Source organism: Pongo pygmaeus, chromosome X (genome assembly GCF_028885625.2).
Source record: "Pongo pygmaeus isolate AG05252 chromosome X, NHGRI_mPonPyg2-v2.0_pri, whole genome shotgun sequence".
Classification (NCBI taxonomy): Eukaryota; Metazoa; Chordata; class Mammalia; order Primates; family Hominidae; genus Pongo; species Pongo pygmaeus.
In genome coordinates, this window is record NC_072396.2 from 75729279 (window position 1) to 75754724 (window position 25446).

General features: G+C 35.3%; 1 protein-coding gene across 4 annotated transcripts in view; it reads right to left on the reverse strand.

The window, feature by feature from the left end:
* The window catches only part of PHKA1 (phosphorylase kinase regulatory subunit alpha 1), a 129062-nt gene that overhangs the window by 39119 nt on the left and 64497 nt on the right, over positions 1 to 25446 (reverse strand). For 2 of the 4 annotated variants that reach the window (XM_054472051.2, XM_054472049.2), the window contains exons 15-21: positions 19318 to 19427; positions 18196 to 18340; positions 10031 to 10109; positions 6168 to 6334; positions 3791 to 3967; positions 2280 to 2371; positions 1776 to 1915 (exon numbers count right to left, since the gene is read on the reverse strand). In XM_054472051.2, the coding sequence (XP_054328026.1) occupies positions 1776 to 1915; positions 2280 to 2371; positions 3791 to 3967; positions 6168 to 6334; positions 10031 to 10109; positions 18196 to 18340; positions 19318 to 19427 (910 nt within the window). The remainder of the gene's footprint in view (positions 1 to 1775; positions 1916 to 2279; positions 2372 to 3790; positions 3968 to 6167; positions 6335 to 10030; positions 10110 to 18195; positions 18341 to 19317; positions 19428 to 25446) is intronic. The other 2 variants (XM_054472053.2, XM_054472050.2) reach the window with 1 other exon arrangement.

The following is a 25446-nucleotide window of genomic DNA, read 5'->3' on the forward strand; positions in this document are numbered from 1 at the left end:
AAAATTTCTTTTAGCAAATGAAAAGGAAATGCAACATACCAAAAGATATGGGATACAGAAAATGCTATTCTAAGAGAGATGTTTATAGCAATGAATGCATATATCAAAAAGTATAAAGGTCTCAAATAAACAACATAATGTTACACCTAAAGGAACTAGAAAAACAAGAACAAACTAAACCCAAAATTAGTAAAAGGAAAGAAACAATAAACATCAGAGTGGAAATAAATAAAATAGAGACTAAAAAAGCAATACAAATGATTAACAAAATGAGAAGTTGGTTTTTTTTGAAAAGATAAACAAAATCAACAAAGCTTTGGCTAGACAAAGAAAAAAAGAAAAAATACCCAAATAAATAAAATGAGAGATGAAAAGGAGATATATAGCCTGGGTAACATAGTAAGACTTCATTTCTATAAATAATTTAAAAAACATTTAGCTGGACATGGTGGCACGCACCTGTGGTACCAGCTACTCAGGAGGCTGAGGTGGGAGGATCACTTGAGACTGGGCAGTGAAGGCTGCAGTGAGCCATGATCACGCCACTGCACTCCAGCCTGGGCAACAGAGCGAGACCTCACCTCAAAATTAAAAAAAGAAGATGAGATATAACTGATACTACAGAAATAAAAAGAATTGCTAGAAACTGTTATGAACAATTATATGCCAACAAGTAGGAAAACCTAGAAGAAATGGATAAATTTGTGAACACATACAATCTACCAAGATTGAAGTATGAAGAAATAGAAAATCTGAATAGATCAATAACGAAGGAGATTGAATCAGTAATAAAAAGTCTCCCATCAAAGGGAAGCCCAGGACCAGATGGTTTCACTGCTGAATTGTACCAAATATTTAGAGAACTAATACTAATTCTTTTCAAACTATTCCAAAAAATAAAAAAATTAAAAAAAAAAAAGGAAAAGGGGAGAGTTCTTCCGAACTCATTTTATGAGGCCAGCATTACCCTGATACCAAAACCAAACAAGGACACAACAAAAAAAGAAAACTAGAAGCCAGTGACAATGCTCATCGTGTAATGATTATAAAACCCCCAACTTAGTCTCCTTTCCCTGGGCTCTCAAGCCTTTTTGGGAGCAAGCTGGGAACCTTCTTTGCTCTTCCTAGAAAGCCTCATTATGTGAGTAATAAATATTCCACACCTTCTTGGTATGTGTATGTCACCATCTATCTCAACATCCAAACCAAATTTAGGGGAAGAAAGTCCATCCTGCCTCTTCATGGTGACTACAACATGGAAAAGGAGGCAGAACAGATTATTTTTGTGTGGGCTTGTGGGGTTTAGGAGAGAGGAGTTCAATTTGGACATATTGAGTTTGTACTAATACAAAGTACCTAGCAGGATGCCTGACACATAGCAAACAAAAATGTTAGTTTCTTTTTCCTATAAACCTCTATATTCTTACTTTTCTTGAGTTAAAAACTTATCTGTACATATGACCAAATAATGGAGGCTTAAAAATAACCTAATGACAGTAATACTTATCAGTTATTGATCACCCACCATGTGCCAGGCACTGTATTAGAGACTTCATTGGATATTATATCTTAATCTTTACAATAACTCTATGAGGTATATATAACCCAAATTCTATAAATGAGGACAACTGAGGGTTTGAAGTCACATGATGGGTAGGTTGTTAAACTATATTCAATTCCAGATCAGCGAAACTCCAAAAGCTGTGCTCTATTTATTATGCTATAATTCCTCTGATTATGAACATTAAACTAGATTGATAATATCCACCACTTACTTCATAGTATACAGCATATAGAGGATATCAGCTTGTTCCTGTAAGCTTGAGGTCTCCTTCAACTGTAAAACCAGTGCTTTAAAGTCCACCTCCCCAGACTGGTTTCTAGGAAGATGTATTTCTACACGAACAGAGGGAACCTTTAGTTTGAGAAATGATGAAAAGAAATTAAGTTCACAAGTGGTCAACTTAAATAATGTCCTAGAATGAGTCATCTTTTCACCTCTAAACCTTTTCCAAGGAATTCTTTAAATATTAATGAAAGGCAAAGCAAAAGCAATGAAACCTTCCAGATGTATAATACAGCAATCTAGTTTTCCCAAAGTCTGACCAGACAAACTTGCCCAATGTAAAATTGAACTGAAAAGAACATGTATCTTCACCAGGATAGCATTTTGCGTACCACTAGTTACTAACAAGAACCATAATGACTAGTCCTATTATTTCCCATAAAGATGGCAGTTTTTCAAAAAGCCGATAGAAATACCTCCTATGCAAATTTACCTGGTTCTCCTGTCGGGGATGAGGTGAATCGAGTAAGTTGAATGAAGGCCGGGAAGCCTGAAATAACTTCGTAGGAAGATACATGTGAACATCTGTAAAAATATGACATTTATGGGAAATATAAGGTAATTAGGAGACTAATAGAAATGCACAGTTGACTTCAACAATTAAGTCACATGTGAGTCAGTTCTTTATAGAACAAGAATGACAAATTTCTCCTTTCTTGGTACTATCAAAGAAAATAAATATGAATATAAGATAATTTAAATAATGTGCAATTAATAAGTATATTTTGAATTGAATTTCTAGAATTATAGCACTAGCTGGACATGTAAGATATTAAATTTACTAATGTAATTAATCCACAATGGTGCGTTCACTGATACTTTGATGGAATACGACATATAACAGAAAGAATTCAGTTGTATTTTATATTTTCTGAACTTTTCTAGGTGAATATCTGGCTGCTAGTGGTTAAATTTCCCTAAGAATAAGTGAATGGATGATCCTATCTAGGGAATAAGAAAAATGTAGTTGCTGACCAACTTTGAGATATTCCTAAGATTTTTTACTTACAGTTTATTGTTGAAATACTTACCATCACTTCTAAGGAAAGATTTGTAATTTTCACCACTTTACAGATACAGAAAGAGAGATACAGAGCTCAAATAACTGTTGAAGCAAGTAAGTAGCAGAGCTGGGAATTAAGCTCAAGTTTTCTGGTTCACAATTGAGAAGTATAACAATAAATTTCATCTCTTCATATAAGCCCTTTCTCAAGGAAGCATACTCAAAGGGTATGCTGAGCTTTTCCCTATTATAAATGTTAAATGATTCCCAATGTTCATGTTTAATATATTTGGTTAGTAATGGTCAATACAGTTTTAGACAGCAAGAGCATGCATCTCAGTCATTCTCATCATCTGTAAAATGTTAACATTCAGGTCTTCTAGGTGTGGCCAAGGAGCCCTTCTCTCCTTTCATATCCAGCTACTATAAAGACATTGAACACTCTTAGGAACTATGACCGCTCCTGGCAATGTGTGGCAGAAGACACCCTCCACTGTGAATACAACTGAAGGAGGGTAGTGGCTACGGGGAGGAGAATGGCATAGTTGTAAAGAACGAGTATTATATTTGACAAAACAGCTCTACATTGCTGGAACAACAACAAAATTCCATAGAAGTAATTTTCCCAAAGGAAAAGCCCTTTCTACCATTTCAAACTTTAATGTTATAGTTGAATATGCTCCATGTCTCTTGTTCTGCCTCTTCTTACCATGTTACCAGTTAAACCAGACTACATAGCACTACCTGCAGCATAACTATACACAATTCACTAATTTTACAAATATTTGAGTGTCTAATATGTTCTAGGTGCTGTCTGAGATGCTGGGGATAAAGCAGTGAACAAAACTAAAGTTCCTGCTTACATTGTAATCAATGCCCGCCCCCATCCTGGGCTTCACGTCATCCTGTGCCTGACTCTGGTGAGTCACGGCATTACTCACTCTGTACATGCAGTTCCTTGGCCTTGGTCACCAAGGACATTAAGTCGCAGGTTGTTTGCACAGCAGCTTGGAACCGATCTAGCCCTCCCTTCTGTGAGGTAGGGGCTAGTTTAGGATGGGGAGCAGTGTGCACCAAAAGGTGATCTAAATAACGAGCAACTTCATCACCACAGCGAGCTGCAAGGTTAGTGGGGGGAGGGGGAAGAGAAAAGAATGAAAATATTTTAGTTACTTTACAATCTACCCCAGCAAAGAGAATGGTTGGCTCCTGTGCTCACAACACAGCACCAGAAGTAGGTTGCTTTTAGCTCATGGAGGAAAAGCTTGTGATCATGATATAACCTCATCACTTTAAGATCCAGCGACCATGGCCATTTACCAGGATCCACCTCTTCTTCAACTCGCTGAGACAAGGTCAGGGTTCTTGAAAGCAGTATGAGCTTGTTTTATATTGGAGCAAGCATTTAGCAATCTGTGTATTTGTGTGTGTGCATGTGATGGTAATGGTGGCAGGGATGGAGGAGGAACAGAACAGGGAGCTTCAGGTCGCACTAATGTGAGGGGACTTTGGGGTAAGGAAGGGCCAGGAAAGATCAAAAATCTTCTTAGTTACCTCATTTGTTTATTCACCAAATATTTGTTGGCTGCTATGTACCAGGCAGTGTACTAGGTGCTGACATTTCAGTGGTGAAGAGAATGGATATGGTCCCTATCTTCTTGGGCTCCCCTTCTCCCATATACCTTCTATAACATTATCTCTGAGTATGGGTAATGGAAAGAAAAACATACATATATCCTGTGGAAGCTTAATATTTCAGACTTTACATGAATAGTCACAAGGTTTATAGTTAGAAAAGCACACTATTCAGATCGATACCAAAGTCTGCTGTATCAGTCATGAGTCATCTGGTTTTTGATGATATTTACTGATCTCTCCAGATGTCTTTCTGTGCTCTAATGTGACTAATGCGAACTAGTAGAGCTGTAAGAATGGAGCTCATATTCAGTGACATCCTAATGACAAAGATTGTAACCTTGAATACAATCTAGAAACTTGAGTGGAGGATTATGAAGAATATGGAGAGAAGCTCTTTACCCACAGAAGGGCAGGCAAGCAATAAATACATTCATTTTGAGACCACTGATGAGTAAACCCAGAACTAGGAAAGTGACTCAGAATGCCATAATGTCAAATTCAGTAATACGTATCATTAGAAATATATATTTTAGTAATCCAATGGAATGAGTACTACAGATAAAAATCACAACTACCCATAGAATAGCAAACAATCTCAATATATGATCTTCTCATTTAATTTTCAAAGTATTTTATGCCAAGACATCATGACTTTAGTTATTACTGATAACAGTAAATAGGCTTGTATTTAATGTACTTTTCCAACAAAGAAATTCAACTGTTTTAGATCTTACAAAAACAAATACAGAATGAATGAAGTGGTGCTTAGTGAGTAAATGTCGGGCCCAAAAAAGGAAACAGTCCTTCTGACTGCTAATGTGTTGTCCTATTGTATGAGATTGTGCTGGTTGACCTCACTGAGGGCAGCAAATTTTTTTTCTCCAACATACCACTCTTAAGATAAGGAAATTGGCTGCCTTAAGATACAGGCTAACAGTCAAATACCCAGACAATGAAAGCAGGCAAATCATGTTTTAGAGGGCTAGACAAATAATTCTTTCTTATTGGCCCTTCTCTGTATGAGATTCAAGCAACATAATGCCTGCTCTGCCTAAGTCAGTATTTTAACACTGTAGGGTAGTGTTGCTCAGTCACTTTCAATTCATGCCCCTGCAATGCTTTCTCACTATATCACCTTTGTATTCCTAGAAGCCAATTAGAGTTTGACTTAGTTGTATTTGCCTAGTTTGTACTATGAAAATAACAGACATACTGAACAGGCTTTTTCAAACTACACAGACCTCCCCAGAGATTCTGATATGCTCCTCTAATATTATATGAAAAGGACTCTAATTAAATTTCATATTTTTATGTTTTTTAATGTCAAAAAGCAGTACTGTATATGTATTATTTTCCTACTTCATACTTGATTAATCATCTCTCACTCACCACTGCTTCTTCCCATGTCAAAATCACCAGCCACTTCAAATGCCTGGAGAGGAATCTTCCCCAATCTTAGTAAAGGACTGTCCAACTCCATACTCCACAATTACCACAGGAATATTAGACCAGAAACCAAAGGTAAGTAGAGGAAGGAAAAGTAAAGCCAAACAAAAGTAGAGATCTAGAGTGAGGATAGAACACTGTGAGACTGCTGGCAGCAGAAATTATGAAGGATGGTGCTAAACAATATTTTGTAGTTTTGTCCAGCCAGGCCAGTGCTTTATGAAGCCTCCTTACCATGACTGGTTGAATCATAATCATTCATCCAGTTGCCAGATTCCAGGTAATCGTAGTTGTCATCATAATCTTCACTGTACTGCTTACCCTCAGGTCCAGGGTCCATGAAGCTCAAGTGTGTGCAACAAGATGTTGTCAAAAACTCTGACAATTTACCTGTTTGAACCCTAAAAATTAGAGGAGGATAGAAAACAGAAAATCAGGGGTGATCCTTTTTAAACAACACAATCTTAGTGATAAAAGGACACCTAACATGTTTTGTTGGGGGATTACTAATGTGCATACATTAATATAAATTTTGCAAAAATAAAATTTTACAGCACTCCTAGGCATGGTGTACATCTTAAATGGTTAGGGGACTGTATTAATAAAGGTTACAATTATGGATTAACAATCCACCAGCAGACCAGTTTTGCTCTCTTCTACTGCCATATATTACGTTGCTAACTATGCCAAACATCTGGTAAAAATTTGCATTGGCTACTGGAGAAGCCTGGAGAGAATGAAGATAAATCATCACAAACCCATCACTTCATTAAAAAAATACCCAAAGGCCATTTGAACATAAAGGGTGGTACTTGACAATTCTGTAAATTATAGTAGACTGTAAGCCGTATCGTCTCCTACTTATGAAGACAATTGCAAAACCCAAAAGCAAAGTCAGCATTACCAAATTTCTAAAAAGGCCAACTTGAAGGGGCTATCAATGGCCACACCTTGGATAATTAAAATATTGAAATAATGACAGAAATGGATCATGGCATATTGAGTAAAATAATAATCTATGAATCTGTGCTGATACTAAACTACAAAATAAAAGGGGGGAAGGGAAAGCTCTTTTTTTTAACATAAGAATTTCAACCAATAAATGTACCCAGAATGATAGAAACACCATTTAATAACTCCAATAGTAATAAGTGAATTCATGCAAGGATCAACGGAAGCTAATATGATTTGATCAAAGACTGTTGGAGAAAGGATATGCAGAAACCTGGCAGATACCAGGTTGAACACTTTAACCAAGTGATCAAGGTTATCATCACCCAATAATGTCACAGACAAATCTCGTGTGCCTCTGACATGATGCACTGAAAGAGACTGTAGTAAATTCTTATAATTGTATGTTTCCCTGGCATCTATTTTGAATATAAGCTTAACTTTCTCATACCAGAATCAGGGTTCAGGAATCTTTGAGAGTTTCCAGTTCTACACCTCCCTCAGTTCCTCACTGTCGTCAGTCCACATATCTGCCTTATACAACTTCCTCCTGGTAACCACCTCCCTAAGGGACAGCTAAATATGATCTATTTGACTAGCCTCACTGATCCTCACACCCTACATGTACTATGCCAATATGCCACAGTGACCACCTCTCAGTCACAGTGTGACCTCTAGGAAGTCATGCCTACTTGCTTTAAACCCACCAATTAAAACTCCCCAAGGAGTATCTGTTTGGATAATGCCCTGGACCTCAATAAAGGCATTGGCCCACGGGTCTCTCTTTTTCTCTCTCCACATGCTCCCTGGCCTCAGTGTGTGTGGCCTCCAGGTATTCCATGTACCCCACCTGCAGGACCTATAAGTAATAAAATCTTTATTTCCATCTTGTGCCTCTCCTAACCATTGAAGGGGTGCTCTCCATCTTAAAGATCCTAACTTAAAACAAGGACCCAACATCACACAGGTAGTATTCCTGCCAAAAACATATAGCCTGAATCTAATAACGAGAAACAACCAGCCAAATCCAAATTGTGAGATGTTCTGCAAAATAACTGACCAGCATTCTTCAAAAATGTAATGAAAACTGTCATGAAAGATTGACAAAAGGCTGGAGAACTCTTCTAGATTAAAAGATACCAAAGAGATGTAACAACTAAGTGCTAACATGTGATCTTTGATTGGATCCTGGATTGGCGGGAAAACAGCTATGATAAAACATTGGGATAACTGGGTAACTGTTTTTATTTTTCCTTCTACTTTATTTATTTATTTATTTCCAACGTTTATTTTAGGCTCAGGGGTACATGTGCAGATTTGTTACATGGGCAAATTGCATGTCTCAGGGGTCTGGTATACAAATTATTTCATCACCCATAGTAAGCATAGTATCCAATAGGTAGTTTTGCAATCCTCACCTACCTCTTGCCCTCCACCCTCAAGAAGGTCCTGATGTCTATTGTTTCCTTCTTTGTGTCCATGTCTACTCAATGTTTAGTTCCCACTTATAAGTGAGAACATGTGGTATGTGGTATTTGATTTTCTGTTCCTGCGTTAATTTGCTTAGGATAATGGCCTCTATATGAATTTATGTTGCTGCAAAGGACATGATTTTGCTCTTTTTTATGGCATTGTAGTATTCCATGGTGCATTATGTACCACATTTCCTTTAACAAGTCCACCATAGATGGGCATCTAGGTTGATGCCCATCTTTATCTTTGCTATTGTGTCTAGTGCTGTGATGAACATATGCATGTAAGTGTCTCTATGGTATAATGATTTATATTCTTTTGGATATATATCCAGTAATGGGATTGCAGGGTAGAATGGTAGTTCTATCTTAAGTTGTTTGAGAAATCTCCAAACTGCTTTCCACAGTCTCGCAGGCTGGAGTGCAGTGGCGCAATCCTGGCTCACTGCAACTTCCGCCTCCCAGGTTCAAGAGATTCTCATGTCTCAGCCTCCCGAGTAGCTAGGATTACAGGTATGCACCAACACGCCTGGCTAATTTTTGTATTTTTTGTAGAGAGAGGTTTTTGCCATGTTGGCCAGGCTGGTCTTGAACTCCTGGCTTCAAGTGATCTGCCCTCCTTGGCCTCCCAAACTAAGTGTGATGATTATATTATAGTTATAGGTAAGAATGCACTTGTTCTTAGACAAAACAAAGAAAACTTAAGTATTTAGGGTTGAAGAGTTATGATGTCTATGGCTAATTATTTTAGCAAAAAAGCATGTGTGTACATGTGTGTATATATATGTATATATATATATAACACATAGTATATGTAGTATGTACGTGTGTGTGTATATGCATATGTATGTGTATGGGAGGATGTAGGGAGGAAGAGAGAAAGGAAGCGGGGAAAGGCAGGAAGGGAGGAAGGGAAGAAACAGAGAATGCACAGTGGGACAAAATGTTAATAACAGGTGAATCTTGAGAAAGGGTATATGGGTGTTCAGTAGCATTCTTGCAAATTTCTGTAAGCTGGAAATTTTTCAAAATAAAAACTTAGGGGGAAAAAGAAAAGAAAAGCAGCTAGAATCAAATAATCCAGTAGGCATTAAAAAAACAAAACAAAACAGGTTTTCTTATCCTTTGAGATCTAGGCAAAGAACAGGGTAGGAAAAACTTCCAACCTTCCTCCACAACATTAAATTCCTTGATTCAATCTATCAAAGATTAGCTCCTCTAAGTAGGATGGGATTATGTTATTGAAGATACAGTTAGCCCCCGCTTACTCCTGCAGGATATGTTCCAAGACCCCCTTGTGGATTCCTGAATCTGCAGATAGTACTGAACCTTATATATATACTGTGTTTTTTCTTATACATACATACCTATGATATAGTTTAATTTATAAATTAAGCATAGTAAGAGCTTAAAATAATAATGAAATAGAACAATTATAACAATATACTATAATAAAAGTTATGTGAACGTAGTCTCTGTCTCAAAATATCTTATTGTACTGTACTCACCTATTTGCAGACTACAGGTTGACTATGGGTAACTGAAATATCAGAAAGTGAAATTGTAGATAAGGGGGGACTATCATACACAGAAAGGCATCACAGGTATGTCACTACTATATCCAGCCCCCTAATTTCATTTCATTTCACTAAAGAGTGTATAGAGGTTACTTACCTTGCCCCACCAAAATAGCCATCTTGCATTTTTCGGAGTGCTGCCAGGATACTTGAATTCAAGCTTGTTCCATCTTCATCTTGAAATGAACAGAATTTTAAAACAATCTTTGTGGTTTTAACTCTGAAGTAGGGGGAAATCTTGTAATTATTTCAAATCAACATTCTGGTGGTTACAGTACAAATGAGACACTCCTCATTGACCACCCTGATTTTAACAATTCATCTGAGAGCCAACAACACTCAAGAATGGGCAAATGGTAAGGGATGATGACTGATAGACAGATTTCCTCAAAGGTATTATCTTATTTGTCAGCATTATCTTATTTGTCAGAAGTACTTAGCACAGTGCCTGATGGCAGAACACTGAATGACTACTGAATGCTGATAATAATACCAGTAGCCACTACTTGTTGAATGTTATGTGCCAAGCACTGTGCTAAACGTTTTATACACATTATCTCATATAAAGAACCTTGGCACATATGTCTGTGTATAGGCATAAAAAATATCTAGAAAGCTAACAATTATCTGATTTTATGTGGAAGGAATTATACTACACATACTCTTTCATGATCTGCTTTCTAACTTAACCTTTGTAATAGCTAAAAATAATTCCTAGTAAATTTAGACTGTTTTATATTATAATCAACACTGTAATGAAGACCATTGTACCTACATCTTGATGCACTTATTCTATTATATCCTTAGGTTAAATTCTTACAAGTAGAACTATTAGGACAAATGAAACACTTACTAAGTAAATTTACAGAGACTGCCAAATTACCCACTATATAGAAAGTGACTTTTTCCTACACTTTTTTTTTTTTTTTTTTTGAGACAGAGTCTCACTCTGTTACCCAGGCTGGGGTGCAATGGCGTGATCTCGGCTTACTGCAAGCTCCGCCTCCCGGGTTCACGCCATTCTCCGGCCTCAGCCTCCCAAGTAGCTGGGACTACAGGCACCCGCCACCACGCCCGGCTAATTTTTTGTATTTTTTTTTTTTTTAGTAGAGACAGGGTTTCACCGTGTTAGCCAGGATGGTCTCGATCTCCTGACTTCTTGATCCACCTGCCTTGGCCTCCCAAAGTGCTGGGATTACAGGCGTGAGCCACCGCACCCAGCCTTTCCTATACTTTTAACAACAATGGGCAATAATCTTTTAAATTTTTCTTAATCTGATAGTTAAAACAAGAAGATATTGTTTTAATTTTATTGCCAATAAGATTATGCATATTTTCATGTATTTACTAAAAATCTGTATTTCTTTTATGAATTGCCTGATCATGTCCTTTTCCCATTTTTCCATTAGATAGTTTATCTTTTTTCAATTGACTTTCAAGAGTTCTTCGTGTTTTGTGGATATTACCCTTTTCGCTCTCATATGTATGACAAATACTTTATCTAGTTTATTATTTTTCTTTCAACTGCATCCACAGTGCTTTTGATATAAAAGATTTATTTTAATTTTCATGTTTTAAAATCTGACAATATTTTATTTTTGTGTCTTGCAAAGGACAGCTCTCTTCAACCTAAGATAACAAAAATATTCCCATATATATATATATATATATATATATTTTTTTTTTTTTTTTTTTTTTTTTTGAGATGGAGTCTGGTTCTGTCGTCCAGGCTGGAGTGCAGTGGTGCAATCTCGGCTCACTGCAACCTCCGCCTCCCAGGTTCAAGTGATTCTCCTGCCTCAGCCTCACTAGTAGCTGGGACTACAGGCGCGTGCCACCACACCTGGCTGTATTTTTAGTAGAGATGGGGTTTCACCATGTTGGCCAGGCTGGTCTCAAACTCTTGACCTCAAGTATCCTCCCACCTTGGCCTCCCAAAGTGCTGGGATTATAGGCTTGAGCCACCCCGCCCAACCTCCCATATTTTTTTCTAAGACTCTCATAGGTTTATTTTTTATGTTTAGCTCTTTAATCTATTTAGAATGTATTTTTGCAAAAAAAGTAAAGTAGCAAGCCTAAATGAATTATTTTCCCAAATGTATTTATATTTACATTTTGTCTCTATTTGAAATTCTATCTTCATCATTATTTTAATTACAATGGATCTTTCACTTTCTTTTAAAAAATCTGGTTATTCATTCACATTTTCTCTTACATATGAAATCGAGGTTCAGCTTGTTCATAAAAATTTATGTTTTTATTACTATTGGGAATTGCCTGAATTGATATAATGAAAGTGGGTAATTTCTCAATATTAACTATTTATGTCTAGGAACATGGTGTACCTCTCTACTAATTAAAATATTTTATTGTCTTCAATAGTTTTATAGTTTTTCTCATACACTTTTATAAGTGTTCCTATTCAGCTTATACTTGTATTCTTACTTTTCTAGAAAATCTGTCAATTTTATCTAGATGTACAAAATTATAGTTGGTATTCTTTTACAGTGTTTAAAGTCTCCTCTATTTCTGTTGCTATATCTCCTTTGTCTTTCCTAACACTTTTATTATCTGTTTTTTCTTTACTCTGAGTTCTACTTTACCAGATATTAATGTAGCTACTTCTGCTTTTTAAAATTAATGTTTACATGGTATATCTTTTTCCTTCCTTTTCTTTTCAGTCTACATATATTGTTATATTTGAACTGATGTATTTAGGCTATTTAAATTTAAAGTAATTATTGATATGTTAGGATTACGCCTGCCATTTTATTGTTTTCTATTTGTACCTCTGTTCTTCATTTGTCTATTTTCTTCTTCCTGCCTTCTTATGGGTTACTTTTACATTTTTTAGAATGCCATTTTGATTTATCTATACTGGGTTTGACTGTTATCTCCTTCTATAGGTTTCTTAGTGGTTATTCTAGGCATTGTCTTATATATACAAACATGATGCATATATCACTCTTTACTAGTGTCAACATTATACCAATTAAAGTGATGTGTAGAATCTTATCTCCCATTAAGGTCCTTACTTTTCCCCATTTATAATATACTTGCCTTGAATATTTCTTCTACATACTTTGAGAACCACATTAAGCAATGCTTGTCAAGCATAATTTAGAAAATTGAAGTGGAAGGAGTTTGAGACCAGCCTGGCCAACATGGCGAAACCCCGTCTCTACTAAAAAAATACAAAAACTTAGCCGGGCATGGTGGTGCGCGCCTGTAATCCCAGCTACTGGGGAGGCTGAGGTAGGAGAATCACTTGAACCCAGAAGCTGGAGGTTGCAGTGGGCTGAGATTGTGCCATTGCACTCCAGGCTGGGTGACAGAGGGAGACTCTGGAAAAGAAAAAGAAAAAGAAAAAGAAAAAGAAAAAGAAAAAGAGAGAGAGAGGGAGAGAGAGGGAGAGGGAGAGAGAGAAAGGGAAAATTGAAGTGGAGAAAGTCTATCGTATTTACTCGTATTTTCACTCCTTCTATTTTTATTTTTTCTTTTTGATGTTTCAAGATTCCATCTATTATTATTTCCTTTCTGTTTCAAGAACTTTCTTCAAACCATTCTTTTAGGGCAGATCTCCTGCTGACAAATTCACTTAGCTTTCCTACATCTGAAAATGTCTTTTTTCCTTTTATTCTTGAAGTACACTGGATAGGGCAAAATTCTTGGTTTAAAATTCTTTTTTTTTCAGTACTTAAAAAATGTTGTGTCACTTTCCTCTGGTGTCCATGGTTTCTGATGAGAAATTTGCTGTCATTCTGTTTGTTGCTTATAGACATGGTATTGTTTCTTTCTGGCCACTTTTAAGATATTTCTTCTTTAGTGTTCAAGAACTTTATTATTATGTGTTTTGACATGGATTTCTTTGGGTTTATCATGTTTAAGATTTTCTCATTTTTTAAAAAATTTGTAGGTTTATGTCTTTTACCAATTTTTCAGTCATTATTAGTTAGAATGCTTTTTCTGTTTTTCTCTCATACTTTTTCTCCTCTTTCTGAAACTTTTATAACATGAATGTTAGATCTTTTTAACATGAATGTTAAAAAATGTTAAATCTTTCATTATTAGTCCTACAGGTCTTTGAGGCTCTGTTCATATTTTTTCAGTTTATTTATTATTTATTTTTTTACTGTGTTGTTCAGAATGGGTCATTTCTATAGTTCTGTATTCAAGTTCACTCTGTTGTCTCCATTCTGCTACTGGGCCTATCTAGTGAGTTGTCCATCTCAGTTATTATATTTTTCAGTCCTAAAACTTCCATTCAGTTCTTTGTATCTTCAGTTTCTTTGCTAAGACGTACATTCTACTTTGTCATTAGTTTCAAGTGTGATCGTAATTGTGTGTTAAAGTGTTTTTATGATAACTGCCTTAAAATCTTTACATGATAACTCCAACATTTGTTGACATCTGTTGATCACTGACACCACACTGGCTGAAGGGGGAGGAGCTCCTCTACTTTTGGGCAAGGATGAAAGTTTAAGCTCCCCACTAGCCCTTCTCTGATACTACTCCTAAGAGGCAGAGGGATGCCTCTTCAGAACTGTGCAAGCGTGGAAGTCTAGAGTCCCCACTCAGTCTCTGCTGACAGGGGGATTAAGTGGGGCCAAGTAAAATAGGGTCTAAAAGTTTTCTGTCTCCCTAGGTTGCTCCTTTCCTGTTCCTTCAGCTAGACAAAGCAGATTTTTCTTAGGTCTTTAAAAAAATCTGTTTTTCCTTTTTTTTTTTTTTTCCTTTTTGTATTTCTGAGATGTCAGCTTCTCTAGCTTCCAGTCCAGGATATATAAGGCCCAGGATATTTACTGCTCTGCTGTTCTTCAGGTCTTAAAGTTTCTAGCTGATCTGCCTGGTTTCCAACTTTCAGAGTTTTCTTATGTTTGTTTTATATATAATGTCAAGGATTTTTAGCTGCACTTAGCAGGAGGAATAGGGAGAAGTGAGTCTATACCATCTTGTCTCAAAACTAAAAGTCATTTTTTAAAAGTAGAAGTATTTAAGGACATGAAATTTTCTAAATATGACTTTGACCAAATCTCATAAATTATAAGTACTGGTATCATTTTTCATTTCTAAGAAGCATATAATTTCAAATTTTGCTTTCTCTTTAATCTAATAATTATTTGGGAAAAAATATAATTCCTTTATAGTTAGATTCTTTTTAACTATTCTGTGTTAATTAGTTTTATGTCACATATCTGGCAATATCGTTTGTATGATTTCTACTTTTTAAACATAAACATTCTTTGTGTGTTCTGCCTTTTTGCATACATAGTTGTATATACATCCATAAATACAAAAATCAAGTTTGTTACTCCTCTGTGTCTTTAATTATTTTGTATAATTGATCTGTGACATTCTGATAGATGTTGTTGTTTTCCATCATGAATATATAATAGTTTTGTGATATTGTCCCTAAGTTTTCCTAAATACTTGCTTTATACATTTAATTCAATTATTCAGTACATAAAAGTTTATATATGTTATATCATGTTGGTGTACTATTTATCAATATAAAATATCCTTCTTATCCCATTTACTGATTTTTGCCTTGAATTTTATTTGCTATTTTTGATATTAATACTGCTACCACTGCTTTCTTATCAGCATTTACATGATATATCTTTACATATTCTTTTCTTCCATCTTTCTGTATGATTTTATTTTAGGGATATCTATTGTAAATAGCATCCACCTGGATGCCATTTATGTATTATTTTTGTTCTTTTATGTATTACAGGAATCTTTGTCTTTAATATGAGAATTTAACTAATCCACATTTCAATGTGATCACTAATGTTTATTCTCTTTTCACCAGCACAAAATTTTCACTGGCAGAAACACACTGTTGTTGGTAATGTTTCAGGGATTGAAAGATCTGGTTTGAGGCCCGGCTCTGTCACTTACTAGCTTTGTGACTTTGGATAATGAGTATCTACCTGAATAAGAGTGTTGTAGAGATTTCAAAATAATTTATTGAAAGCACTTAGCTCAGTGCCTGGCACAGAGAAAGTATTCAGTAAATATTACAGTTATTATTGCTATTGTTATTGTTGTTTTTGTTATGTGACCACATATCAAGTACCAAAAATGCTTGATTTAAGCCTAGATCTTTAGTTTTATTCTGCTTCCCAAGCTGTGGCTATGTATCTCATCCCAACTCTCAGGTATTTCAATTCTGAAATCTCTTTGTCACTACAAATTCATGTCCCTTTATAACTGGCTTCTTCGTATAAAATGTCTCTGATTCTATCAATGCAGCAACATTTACCTAGTGCTACGATCTGAATGTGCCCCCAGATTTGTTTGTTGAAACTTAATCACCAATGTGATAGCATTAAGAAGTAGGCCCTCTAGGGTGATTAAGTCATGAGTGTGGAGCCATCATGGATGGGATCGGGGCCCTTATAAAAGGGCTTAAGAGAGTGGGTTTGCTTCTTTTCTGTCCCTTCTACAATGTAAGAACACATGTGTGTCTGCTGCAGAGGATGAAGCAACAAGGCACCATCTTACAAGGTGAGACTTCAGGTCCTTCCCAGACACCAAACCTGTCAGCACCTTGATCTTGGACTTCCTAGCTCCCAGAACAGTACAAAATAAAATTCTATTGTTTATAAATTACCAACTTTTTGGTATTTTGTTATAGCTATCTTAATTCATACCTTATATCTAGTTAGCCAATACCTGAGTTGGGTGTTGCTTAAAATGACTCGTATCTTTGTTTTTCATTCTACTTTTATTACCTCCAATCCAGTGTACCTTCTCTTCACCTCATATGTGGATTAGTTTCTTTGACATCAGTCTCTCCTCACTACAATGTGTACTGTCACCAATAGTCCCCAAAAATCATTTTTATCATATTATTCCTTGCTCAAAACCTTTTGATAGTTTCAGACTTCTGAGAAAAATCTATATTAAATATCTTTGCTTATTTTCAAGGTCTTCATTATTGAACCCTACCTTACTTTTCCCATTTTGCTTATAATTATACTCCAACACACAAACTCCACTCTATTCAGGTGGGTCACTTCATTCTCCTCTCACAGGTCAAGTTCATTCTTGCCTCTAGGGCTCACTCATGGTATTTTCCTCCTCACTTACAGTACCTTTCCTTCTGCCCTCCTGTCATCTGAATATTATCCATTCCAAAAAGCCTGGTTAAGTCCTACCTCAGTTGAGAAATTTTCTTTGTCAACTGGATCTCCTTCACTGTAAAATACTGATCTAATGGTTTAGTAATTCTTTATATATTGTCTTAAATTGTTTCTATCATTCTTGCATATTAGCTTTTCGTCTCCAATTAGACTTTATACTTTCTGAAGACAATTCTACAAATATAGTAGTTTCTAAATGGGTACTTGTATTAACTGTCTTAAGTAATGAAGAAAGACAAAGAGAAGAAAGACTACCCTACTTCCTCAAATCCTGTGACACTGAAGCACTTTTGAGATGTGACCAAAATCCCTAACAGTCTGTCTGAGTTTTGAATGATTTACAATAAGGGATTTTTCTTTAATGAAAAGGAATTCTATGTACTTTGGCAGTACAAACAGGTCTTTGGAAGCAACAGGAGAAACACAGAAAGGAAGCAGTCGCTTCAGTATTGGCTCTAGTCCTCCAGGAACTGAGAGAATAATAAAGCCTTTCACCCAGTTTCAAGTAAGCAATGTCAGGAAATCCAGTCAAAAAAAAGAGGAAACGTAAGCCAAAAGCCTTTTGGCTTTTTCCCCTACTAGATTTTACAGCTTCCGTTAGACAGGCTTTGGAAGAAGCAGCCTGGGAAATTATCTATAAAATCTTGATGTACCACTGGAGTAAGAAATATGCAGATATAGTATTACTGTCTTTAAAAATAATTGTATGAATAAAGTTTCTGAAAATTGACCTAGAAACTAATTATCTAAAGTAACTGCCAACCAAGTTTTAAGTTATCCTCTGCTACATTTTTTGAATTATAGCTCTCAAACTATCTGAAAACTATTCAATTATAGCTCTGAAATTATTCTTGTATGTTGATTTATGTATTACATATAGTCTGTCTTCACCTTCTAAAGCATAAGCTCCATGAGAACGGAAACCTCATCTGCCTTATTCACTCCATGTGTCCCCAGTGCTTAGAAAAGTGCTTGGCATAAAATAGGAGCCAATAAATACTGCTGAAAGAATAAATTATAAGTAGCTCTCTAGAAACTCCAAGATGTTGAAGGGCTAAATCTATGACTTATTTCCAAAATACATTCATTCCTTGCCTCATGCAGCCCTTACCAAGCATACTATGTGAGATGGGGAAGGTGATGGTGGGCTGGCCTGTCATCCGCCAGCGGCTACAGAGGTAGGAGAGGTCTGTTCTAAGCATTTCCACTATCATCTTGTTGTCCAGAGCCAGGTAGAACTGTTGCTGGTCTATAAACTGAGACAAATAAAAATAATAGATGAGATTAATTTACTCTCACAATTATCAAGTAATATTTTAAACTACTCACATATTCAGAAGAGTATCCAAGATGTCACAGGGCAATGATACCCCCACATTTAATGTCTAATACATTCCAAAGTATCTGGGGTTAACTGGCACATATAATAATTTCTGACATTTTTACGGTATGCTGCAGTTTACAAAGTATTTTCAAGTATATAATTTTATTTAATCCTGTAACCCCCCAGTGAGGGCTTTTCTTCTTTTAATAGATGAAAAATAAGGCTAAGAGATGATACGTGGATTAGTGAAATCATATGGCTAGCAAATGGCAAAGTCAGAAATAGAATCTATGATCCATTACTCTTTTGTTTGTACCTACCTCAGCTGCACTATTTCAAATGTAAGATGACAAATGGGGAGTTCAAGCTTTCTTTCCAGAAAATAGTTTCTCCTCCCCATAAACACATATAATCAGGTTTGTTATTATCATGTAGCTAATAAACATCAGGCTAACAACATGTTTAATAACAGCTAAAACAGTACCGACATTTTTGTTTAGAAGAGGATACTGAAAATTTCTATGAATGTAAAAAGGGCCCTTCCTCCAAACAAAGAAAACATAATTCAGTAGCTGAATAAAAAAGGTTGTATTTTGTTTATAAAGGACACATACAGTTTTATTTTTAACTTTTGAAAGTAAGGATTACTTTTATAAGTACTCTAGCAATTGTAAAATCCTTAGTTTCTGCAACACCCAGGGTTACTTTTGGCAGTTACAATCACTTAGTGAAACTCTGTGCTGGAAGTTCAATTCAGTTCAACTCTATAAATATTCACTGAGTAAGTTATGTGCAAGGCCTGGTGGAACTCTTTGACACTTATCCCAACCACAGTAAATGCTTTATTTCTCCAATGTTTTTCTTTTATTTCCATTCATCTCAATGCACATTTCAGTTTATTTCACCCACCTGTGGAGTGAAAGTAAAGATAGTTTTCCGAATGTCATAGAGTTTTGAAGTTCCAAGCACTCCCATGTGTCTGTAGGGTCGTCCACTGAGTTTCATTCTATTGTTGCATCCTGATACAGAATTGAGAAATGGTAAAAATATTTCTAGAGCACAAATCAAATCAGCAAACATTTTTACATATATATATACACACACATACACAATGTATGTATATACATATAGACACACACACACATCCACTGTATTTCCTTGAATTTAAGTTGTCTTCTTTTTACAGTTTAGCATTCTGAAATTGGAATCCAACCTATAATTGATATCTATGTTAAATGTAGCTGAATTTCTTTTTGTCTTCCAAAAGGGAGTTATAAAATCAATACCTCTTACGATGAGAAAATAGTTTATTCACACACATATTTTTCTTTTATATCATAGGATAACACTGTTTATATTGTTCTGAAACTGTTTTACCCAAAACACATATTAAATATGCTTTCATGTCAGTACTGACAGGACTACTACTTTTTTATTTTTTGACTAGAACACATTTTTCTTGGGAATTTAATTTTTTTCATTTGCTTTACCTAAGTGTTATACTTATCAAATATGCCAGTTTTAGTGTTGCTTTACTCTTAGGGGGCTAGCACCAGAGAATTATCAAAGCCTTGGTCATATTCCAGGGTCCATGCAGTAAAGCACACATTTTACCTGAGATTGATGTCACAACCAGGTTTTCCCACTACTCCTTCCTTTTTGTTTCTATTTAATACTGTAAAATATATACAACGTAAAATTTACCATTTACCATTTTAATAACCTTAAGTTCAGTGGCATTAAGTACATTTACATCATTGTGCAAACATCACCACCAACTATCTCCAAAACTCTTTCATCTTCCCAAACTGAAACTCTATTCATTGAACAGTAACTTTTCATGTCCTCTGCTTCCCAGCCTCTGGCAATCACCGTTCTACTTTGTATCTCTATGAATTTGGTATCTCATATAAATGGAATAATACAATAGCTTTCCTTTTGTAACTAGCTTATTTCATTTAGCATAGTCTTTAAAGTTCATCCATGTGTAGCATATGTCAGAATCTCCTTCCTTTTTAAGGCTTAATAATATTCCAATTTGGGTATACATTGCATATTGTTTATCCATTCATTGATGGACATTTGGGTTGTTTCCACTTTTTGGCTATTGTGGGCAATGCTGCACATTGATGTAGAAAATGTTCAAGTTCCTATTTTCACTTCTTTTTGATAAATACTCAGAAGTGTAATTGCTGGATCATATAGTAATTCTACGTTTAATTTGTTTGAGGGACTGCCATACTGTTTTCCATAGGCGCTGACACATTTTACATTCTCATCCACAGTACACAAGAGTTTTCATGTCTCCACATCCTCATGTTGGCTATTCAGGGTCCCTTGAGATTCCATATAAATTTTAGAACAAATTTTTCTATTTTACATTTGGGCTCTTGACAGGGCTTGCATAGAATCTGTTGATAGCTTTGGGTTGTACTGGCATCTTAACAATATTATGTCTTCTAACCCACAAAGACAGCATGTCTTTCCATTTATTTGTGTCCTACCTATTTCTTTTAGCAATGTTTTTACATTTTCAGTGTACAAGTCTTTCACCTCCTTGGTTAAGCCTATTCTTGAGTATTTTATTCTTTTGATGCTGTTATAAATGGAACTGTTTTCTTAATTTCCTTGTCAAATTATTCATTTTTAGTGTACAAAAATGTAACTGACTTTTGTGTGCTGATTCTGTATCCTGTAAGTTTGCTGAATTTGTTTATTAGTTCTCACAGGTTTTTTTTTTTTTAATAAAACCATGTCATCTGTGAATGGAGACCATTTTAATTTTTCTTTGCCAATTTGGATGTCTTTTATTTCTTTTTCTTGTCTAATTGCTCTGGCTAGAACTTCCAATGCTGGCTGACTGTGATGGTGTGTGCCTGTTGTCCCAGAGACTAAGGTGGGAGGATCCCTTGAGAGTGCAAGAGTTTGTGACCAGCCTGGGCAACACAGTGAGACCTTGTCTCCAAAAAAAAAAAAAAGCTATGTTGAATAGAAGTCTGTGTGTCTGTTTTATTTTTTTCTTTTGTCTTTTATTAATTTACCAATTAATAACAAGTCATGGTTTTCTAAGTCATGTCTTGTTATATTTTTTCAATGCTGAATACAGTGTATAAAGAATTCTAGAGGCTCTGGATGATATTATTTCCCTCCAGAGAAGATTGAGTTTATTCAGGCAGATACAGTATAAGCAGATCTTCTTAGCCCAATCAGGAATTAAGAAGATTGTGTTTTAGGATTTGTATTTGAGGCTTTCTAAGAACTTGTCTATTTATGGTTTCTCCTTACTCCTAAGGTGTAGTCCACTCTTTAGGGGTTTCAACTGAAAGCCCAAGGTGTTTATCACAGACCCTTCCACATAGGAAGGTCCTGAAATGCAATTTTTGTCTCCGTAGAACAGTGAGACTTTCTGCTTAGTTTCTTGGCCCCTTACTCCATGCAAGCAAAACTTAATAATCAGCAAATGCCTCAAAGGTAAACTGCACAGAGAATAGTGAGTTTATTCTTTGAGTGTCCCTTCTGTCCAAGGTTTTAGTTTCTCAAGTTCTGGCTGTTGTAATTACTCTCTGAAGCCTTCACTCACCTTCATTTTTAAAATCCAGCCATTCCAGTTATTCTTAGTATGACAGTCCAATACAAGCTATTTCATCACAGCTGGAAGCTGAAAGTCTACCTTTTCTTTTTAGCTGTGATACAATATACATAATTCTACCATTCTTGTTTATACACATTATAGTACTTCTAATTGTTGGTTTGCCACCACAGATTATAATGTAGTGAACATCCTTGAATATATGCCCTTGTGTACTTGTACGAGTGTTATATAGGATAGATTCTGGGCTGGGTGCAGTGGCTCACACCTGTAATTCCAGCACTTTGGGAGGGAGGCCAAGGTGGGCAGATCACAAGGTCAGGAGTTCGAGACCAGCCTGTCCAACATGGTGAAACCCCGTCTCTACTAAAAATACAAAAATTAGCTGGGCATGGTGGCACATGCCTGTAGTCCCAGCTACTTAGAAGGCTGAGGCAGGAGAATCACTTGAACCTGGGAGGCGGTGGTTGCAGTGAGCCGAGATTGCACCACTGCACTCCAGCCTGGGCAACAAGAGCGAGATTCCATCTTGGGGGGAGAAAAAGAAAAAGAAAAGGGTAGATTCCTAGAAGTAAGGTTGTTGATCAAAGACATGTGCATTACATTTTTTTATAGGTAATGCCTACCTGCCTCTAATTTACACTACCAGGAGTGCTGAGAGTGTCCACATCTCCACATATTCATCAGCACTGGATATTGGCAATCTTATCTTTTGTAAAATTGATGGGCAAAAAATTACATAGCACTATTCTTTTATCTTACATTTTCACAATCATTGGTGAGGTTGAAACTATGATAACTTAAAAAATATAGTACTAGGAAAGAAGAAACAGTGATCAGCAGCACCAAAAAGTAAGATTAAAAGTATCCACACACATGTGAGTGAGTATATGCATGTACAGTAAATTATAAAGGTGGAATTTCAAAACAACCTATATATGAACTATTCAATCAGTAGTGCTGGAACGATTGGTTATTTGGCAAAAAGTCAGATTTTTACCTCATTGGATAAACTAAAATTAATATTATAGCCTAAGACTTAAATGCAAAATTGTAACCATAAATAACAAAGAAAATGCAATGAAAATGTATTTGACCTAGGGATGGGATTATCTTTCTAAGTGTAACAGCAAGGCAAGAATCCAAAAAAAAAAGAAAATTTTACTACATAAAATATAAAACTTCTATACATGAAAAGCAGCACAAAATTAAAGGGCAAATGACAAAATAGCAAAATATTGCAATAACATGTGGAAGAGAAAGTGTCAGTATCCCTAACATATTTAAAAATACCTCATGGAAATCAGTAAGAAATCAACAAGTATCCAGTAGAAAAATGGCAAAAGAATATAAGTAGACGATTTGCAAAATTAACAGAAAAAGGCTATTTATGAAAATAACTTTTGAAGAAATTACGTTAATATAGCTATCAAATTGGATTGTAGGTGGCTGCTTACCAAAACGTAATAGAGTTTATCATATATTGTTATTTTTCAAGAAAAACAGAATTCAAAATCCATTCTTAATGACATCATTTTTCTAAAAACATGTTTGTACTTATTTTATTTAAAATGATTGGAAACAAATATGCCAAAATAAAAGGTGGTTTCCTCTGAGTGGTGGAATTACAGGCGATTGTTATCTTTTTCCTTTGTGCTTGTCTGCGTTTTCCAGTTCCCGGCAGTCAATGCATACATACCAATTTGTAATCAGATAACTTACAACTTATGAAATTTGGAGAGAACCAGAATAGCATACCTATTCAGATAGAATTAGGAGATAAATTCATAATTCTTGAAGGACTGAAAAATATATCTGATAAAATGGATGTATCTAATATTTAAAGATTTGTACACAGGCAAGAAAATAATTATCTAAAAGAAAGTAACAGACTAGGAAATATATATAAAACTCACTGATAAAAGCTTACCATAAAATATAAATAATTGATAAATATATACAGAAATGTGCAGACCCTATTAGATAAGCAAGCAATTGTAGACACATAGTTTCAAAAAGAGGTAAAGCAAAAATAGAAAAATGTACAGGTCACTGGGAATTAAAGATAGAAAATTAAAATAATTTATACATACTAAAACCTACTTATCTAACAAAAATAAATAAAACTCCAATGTTAGTGGGGTAGTAAAAAAAGAAAGGTATATTTTATATCTTAGTTATGTCACTATGAATTATCTCGTCTTTGTAAATAATCATCTGGCAACATGTAACAAGAGCTAAAAAACTGTTCATAAGCTTATCCAGAATCCCTTTACTGAGAATATACAATTAAGAAAACAGTGGTCTATACAAAGGCATTTATAGAAGGATAAAAATTCTCCAAACAATTCAGCTAATAAAAAGGAAACAATTACTTTAATTTGATGAAATACTATATAGCTATTTCAATATGTGGAAATGCATCATGAGAGAATAAGTGAAAACAAACAGAACACAAGTGAATATAGGCATGTTAAAGATAACTATTAAAATGTATCTATATGCACTAAGATTAGAAAAGAATTAGCATTACATAAAGATTTGAACTTAATATTTTAAGTTCTTACTTTTACAAAGTTGATTAATCTCATAATTTAAAATAATAAAAAAGATGTTTTAGAACTGACAATGAAATACTGAGCATTTGAGGGGAGAAAGAGAACTCCGTTTAGTTAACATACATAAACAAATACACCTGTTAAAGAAATATCCCTTTTTCCTTCATGGAATTATGGTTGTCATTTGACGTACCCTCAGGGCAATTTTGTTATTGTGAAACTGTTGCAGTAATAGAATTTTGAATAGTCACTCATCTGACTGATAAGTCATCAAATGTTGCCTCATCTATCATGCTTTTCCTGACTTCCCCAGGCAAATCTATCCCCTTTCTTCTGTATTTCATATGTAACACCATGGTCATAGCATTTATAAGATTGTACTGTGATTATCTAGTTGCATGGCTATGTCTTCCATAGCATCTAGCCCAGTGCCTGGTACATAATAAGTGAGCAATAAATGCTTATGAATGAATGAATGAAGCAAATGAAAGAACATATCAGGAAGATAAATGTCCACTTGTCACTTGAGTCCTTGGAATGTTTGATCATCATTAAGTTTTTATTTCCTTTGGCTAGAAAATAAGAACTTAGTAAGAGGCCCAAGATGGAGTCTAGGTTTTGAAAAAGTAAATAGTAAGGAGATTGCTTCTGTTTGTTGGAGAGACCTGATGTGAGGCAGGCAGATTCCATAAATGATGGCCCAGAGCTTAGAAGTTACCTGTTTCCCAGTAAGATATGCCGATTTAGAATAATAGATGCAATGAAGCAATGGGTAAAATTAACCTATTAACTTTTGAGTGACAGCCAGAGAGAATCAGGTCAAAATCACCAACAGGACTTGCATAAACCCATTACTGTAGAGACTTCTAAGAGTTATAAAGAAGGTGACTG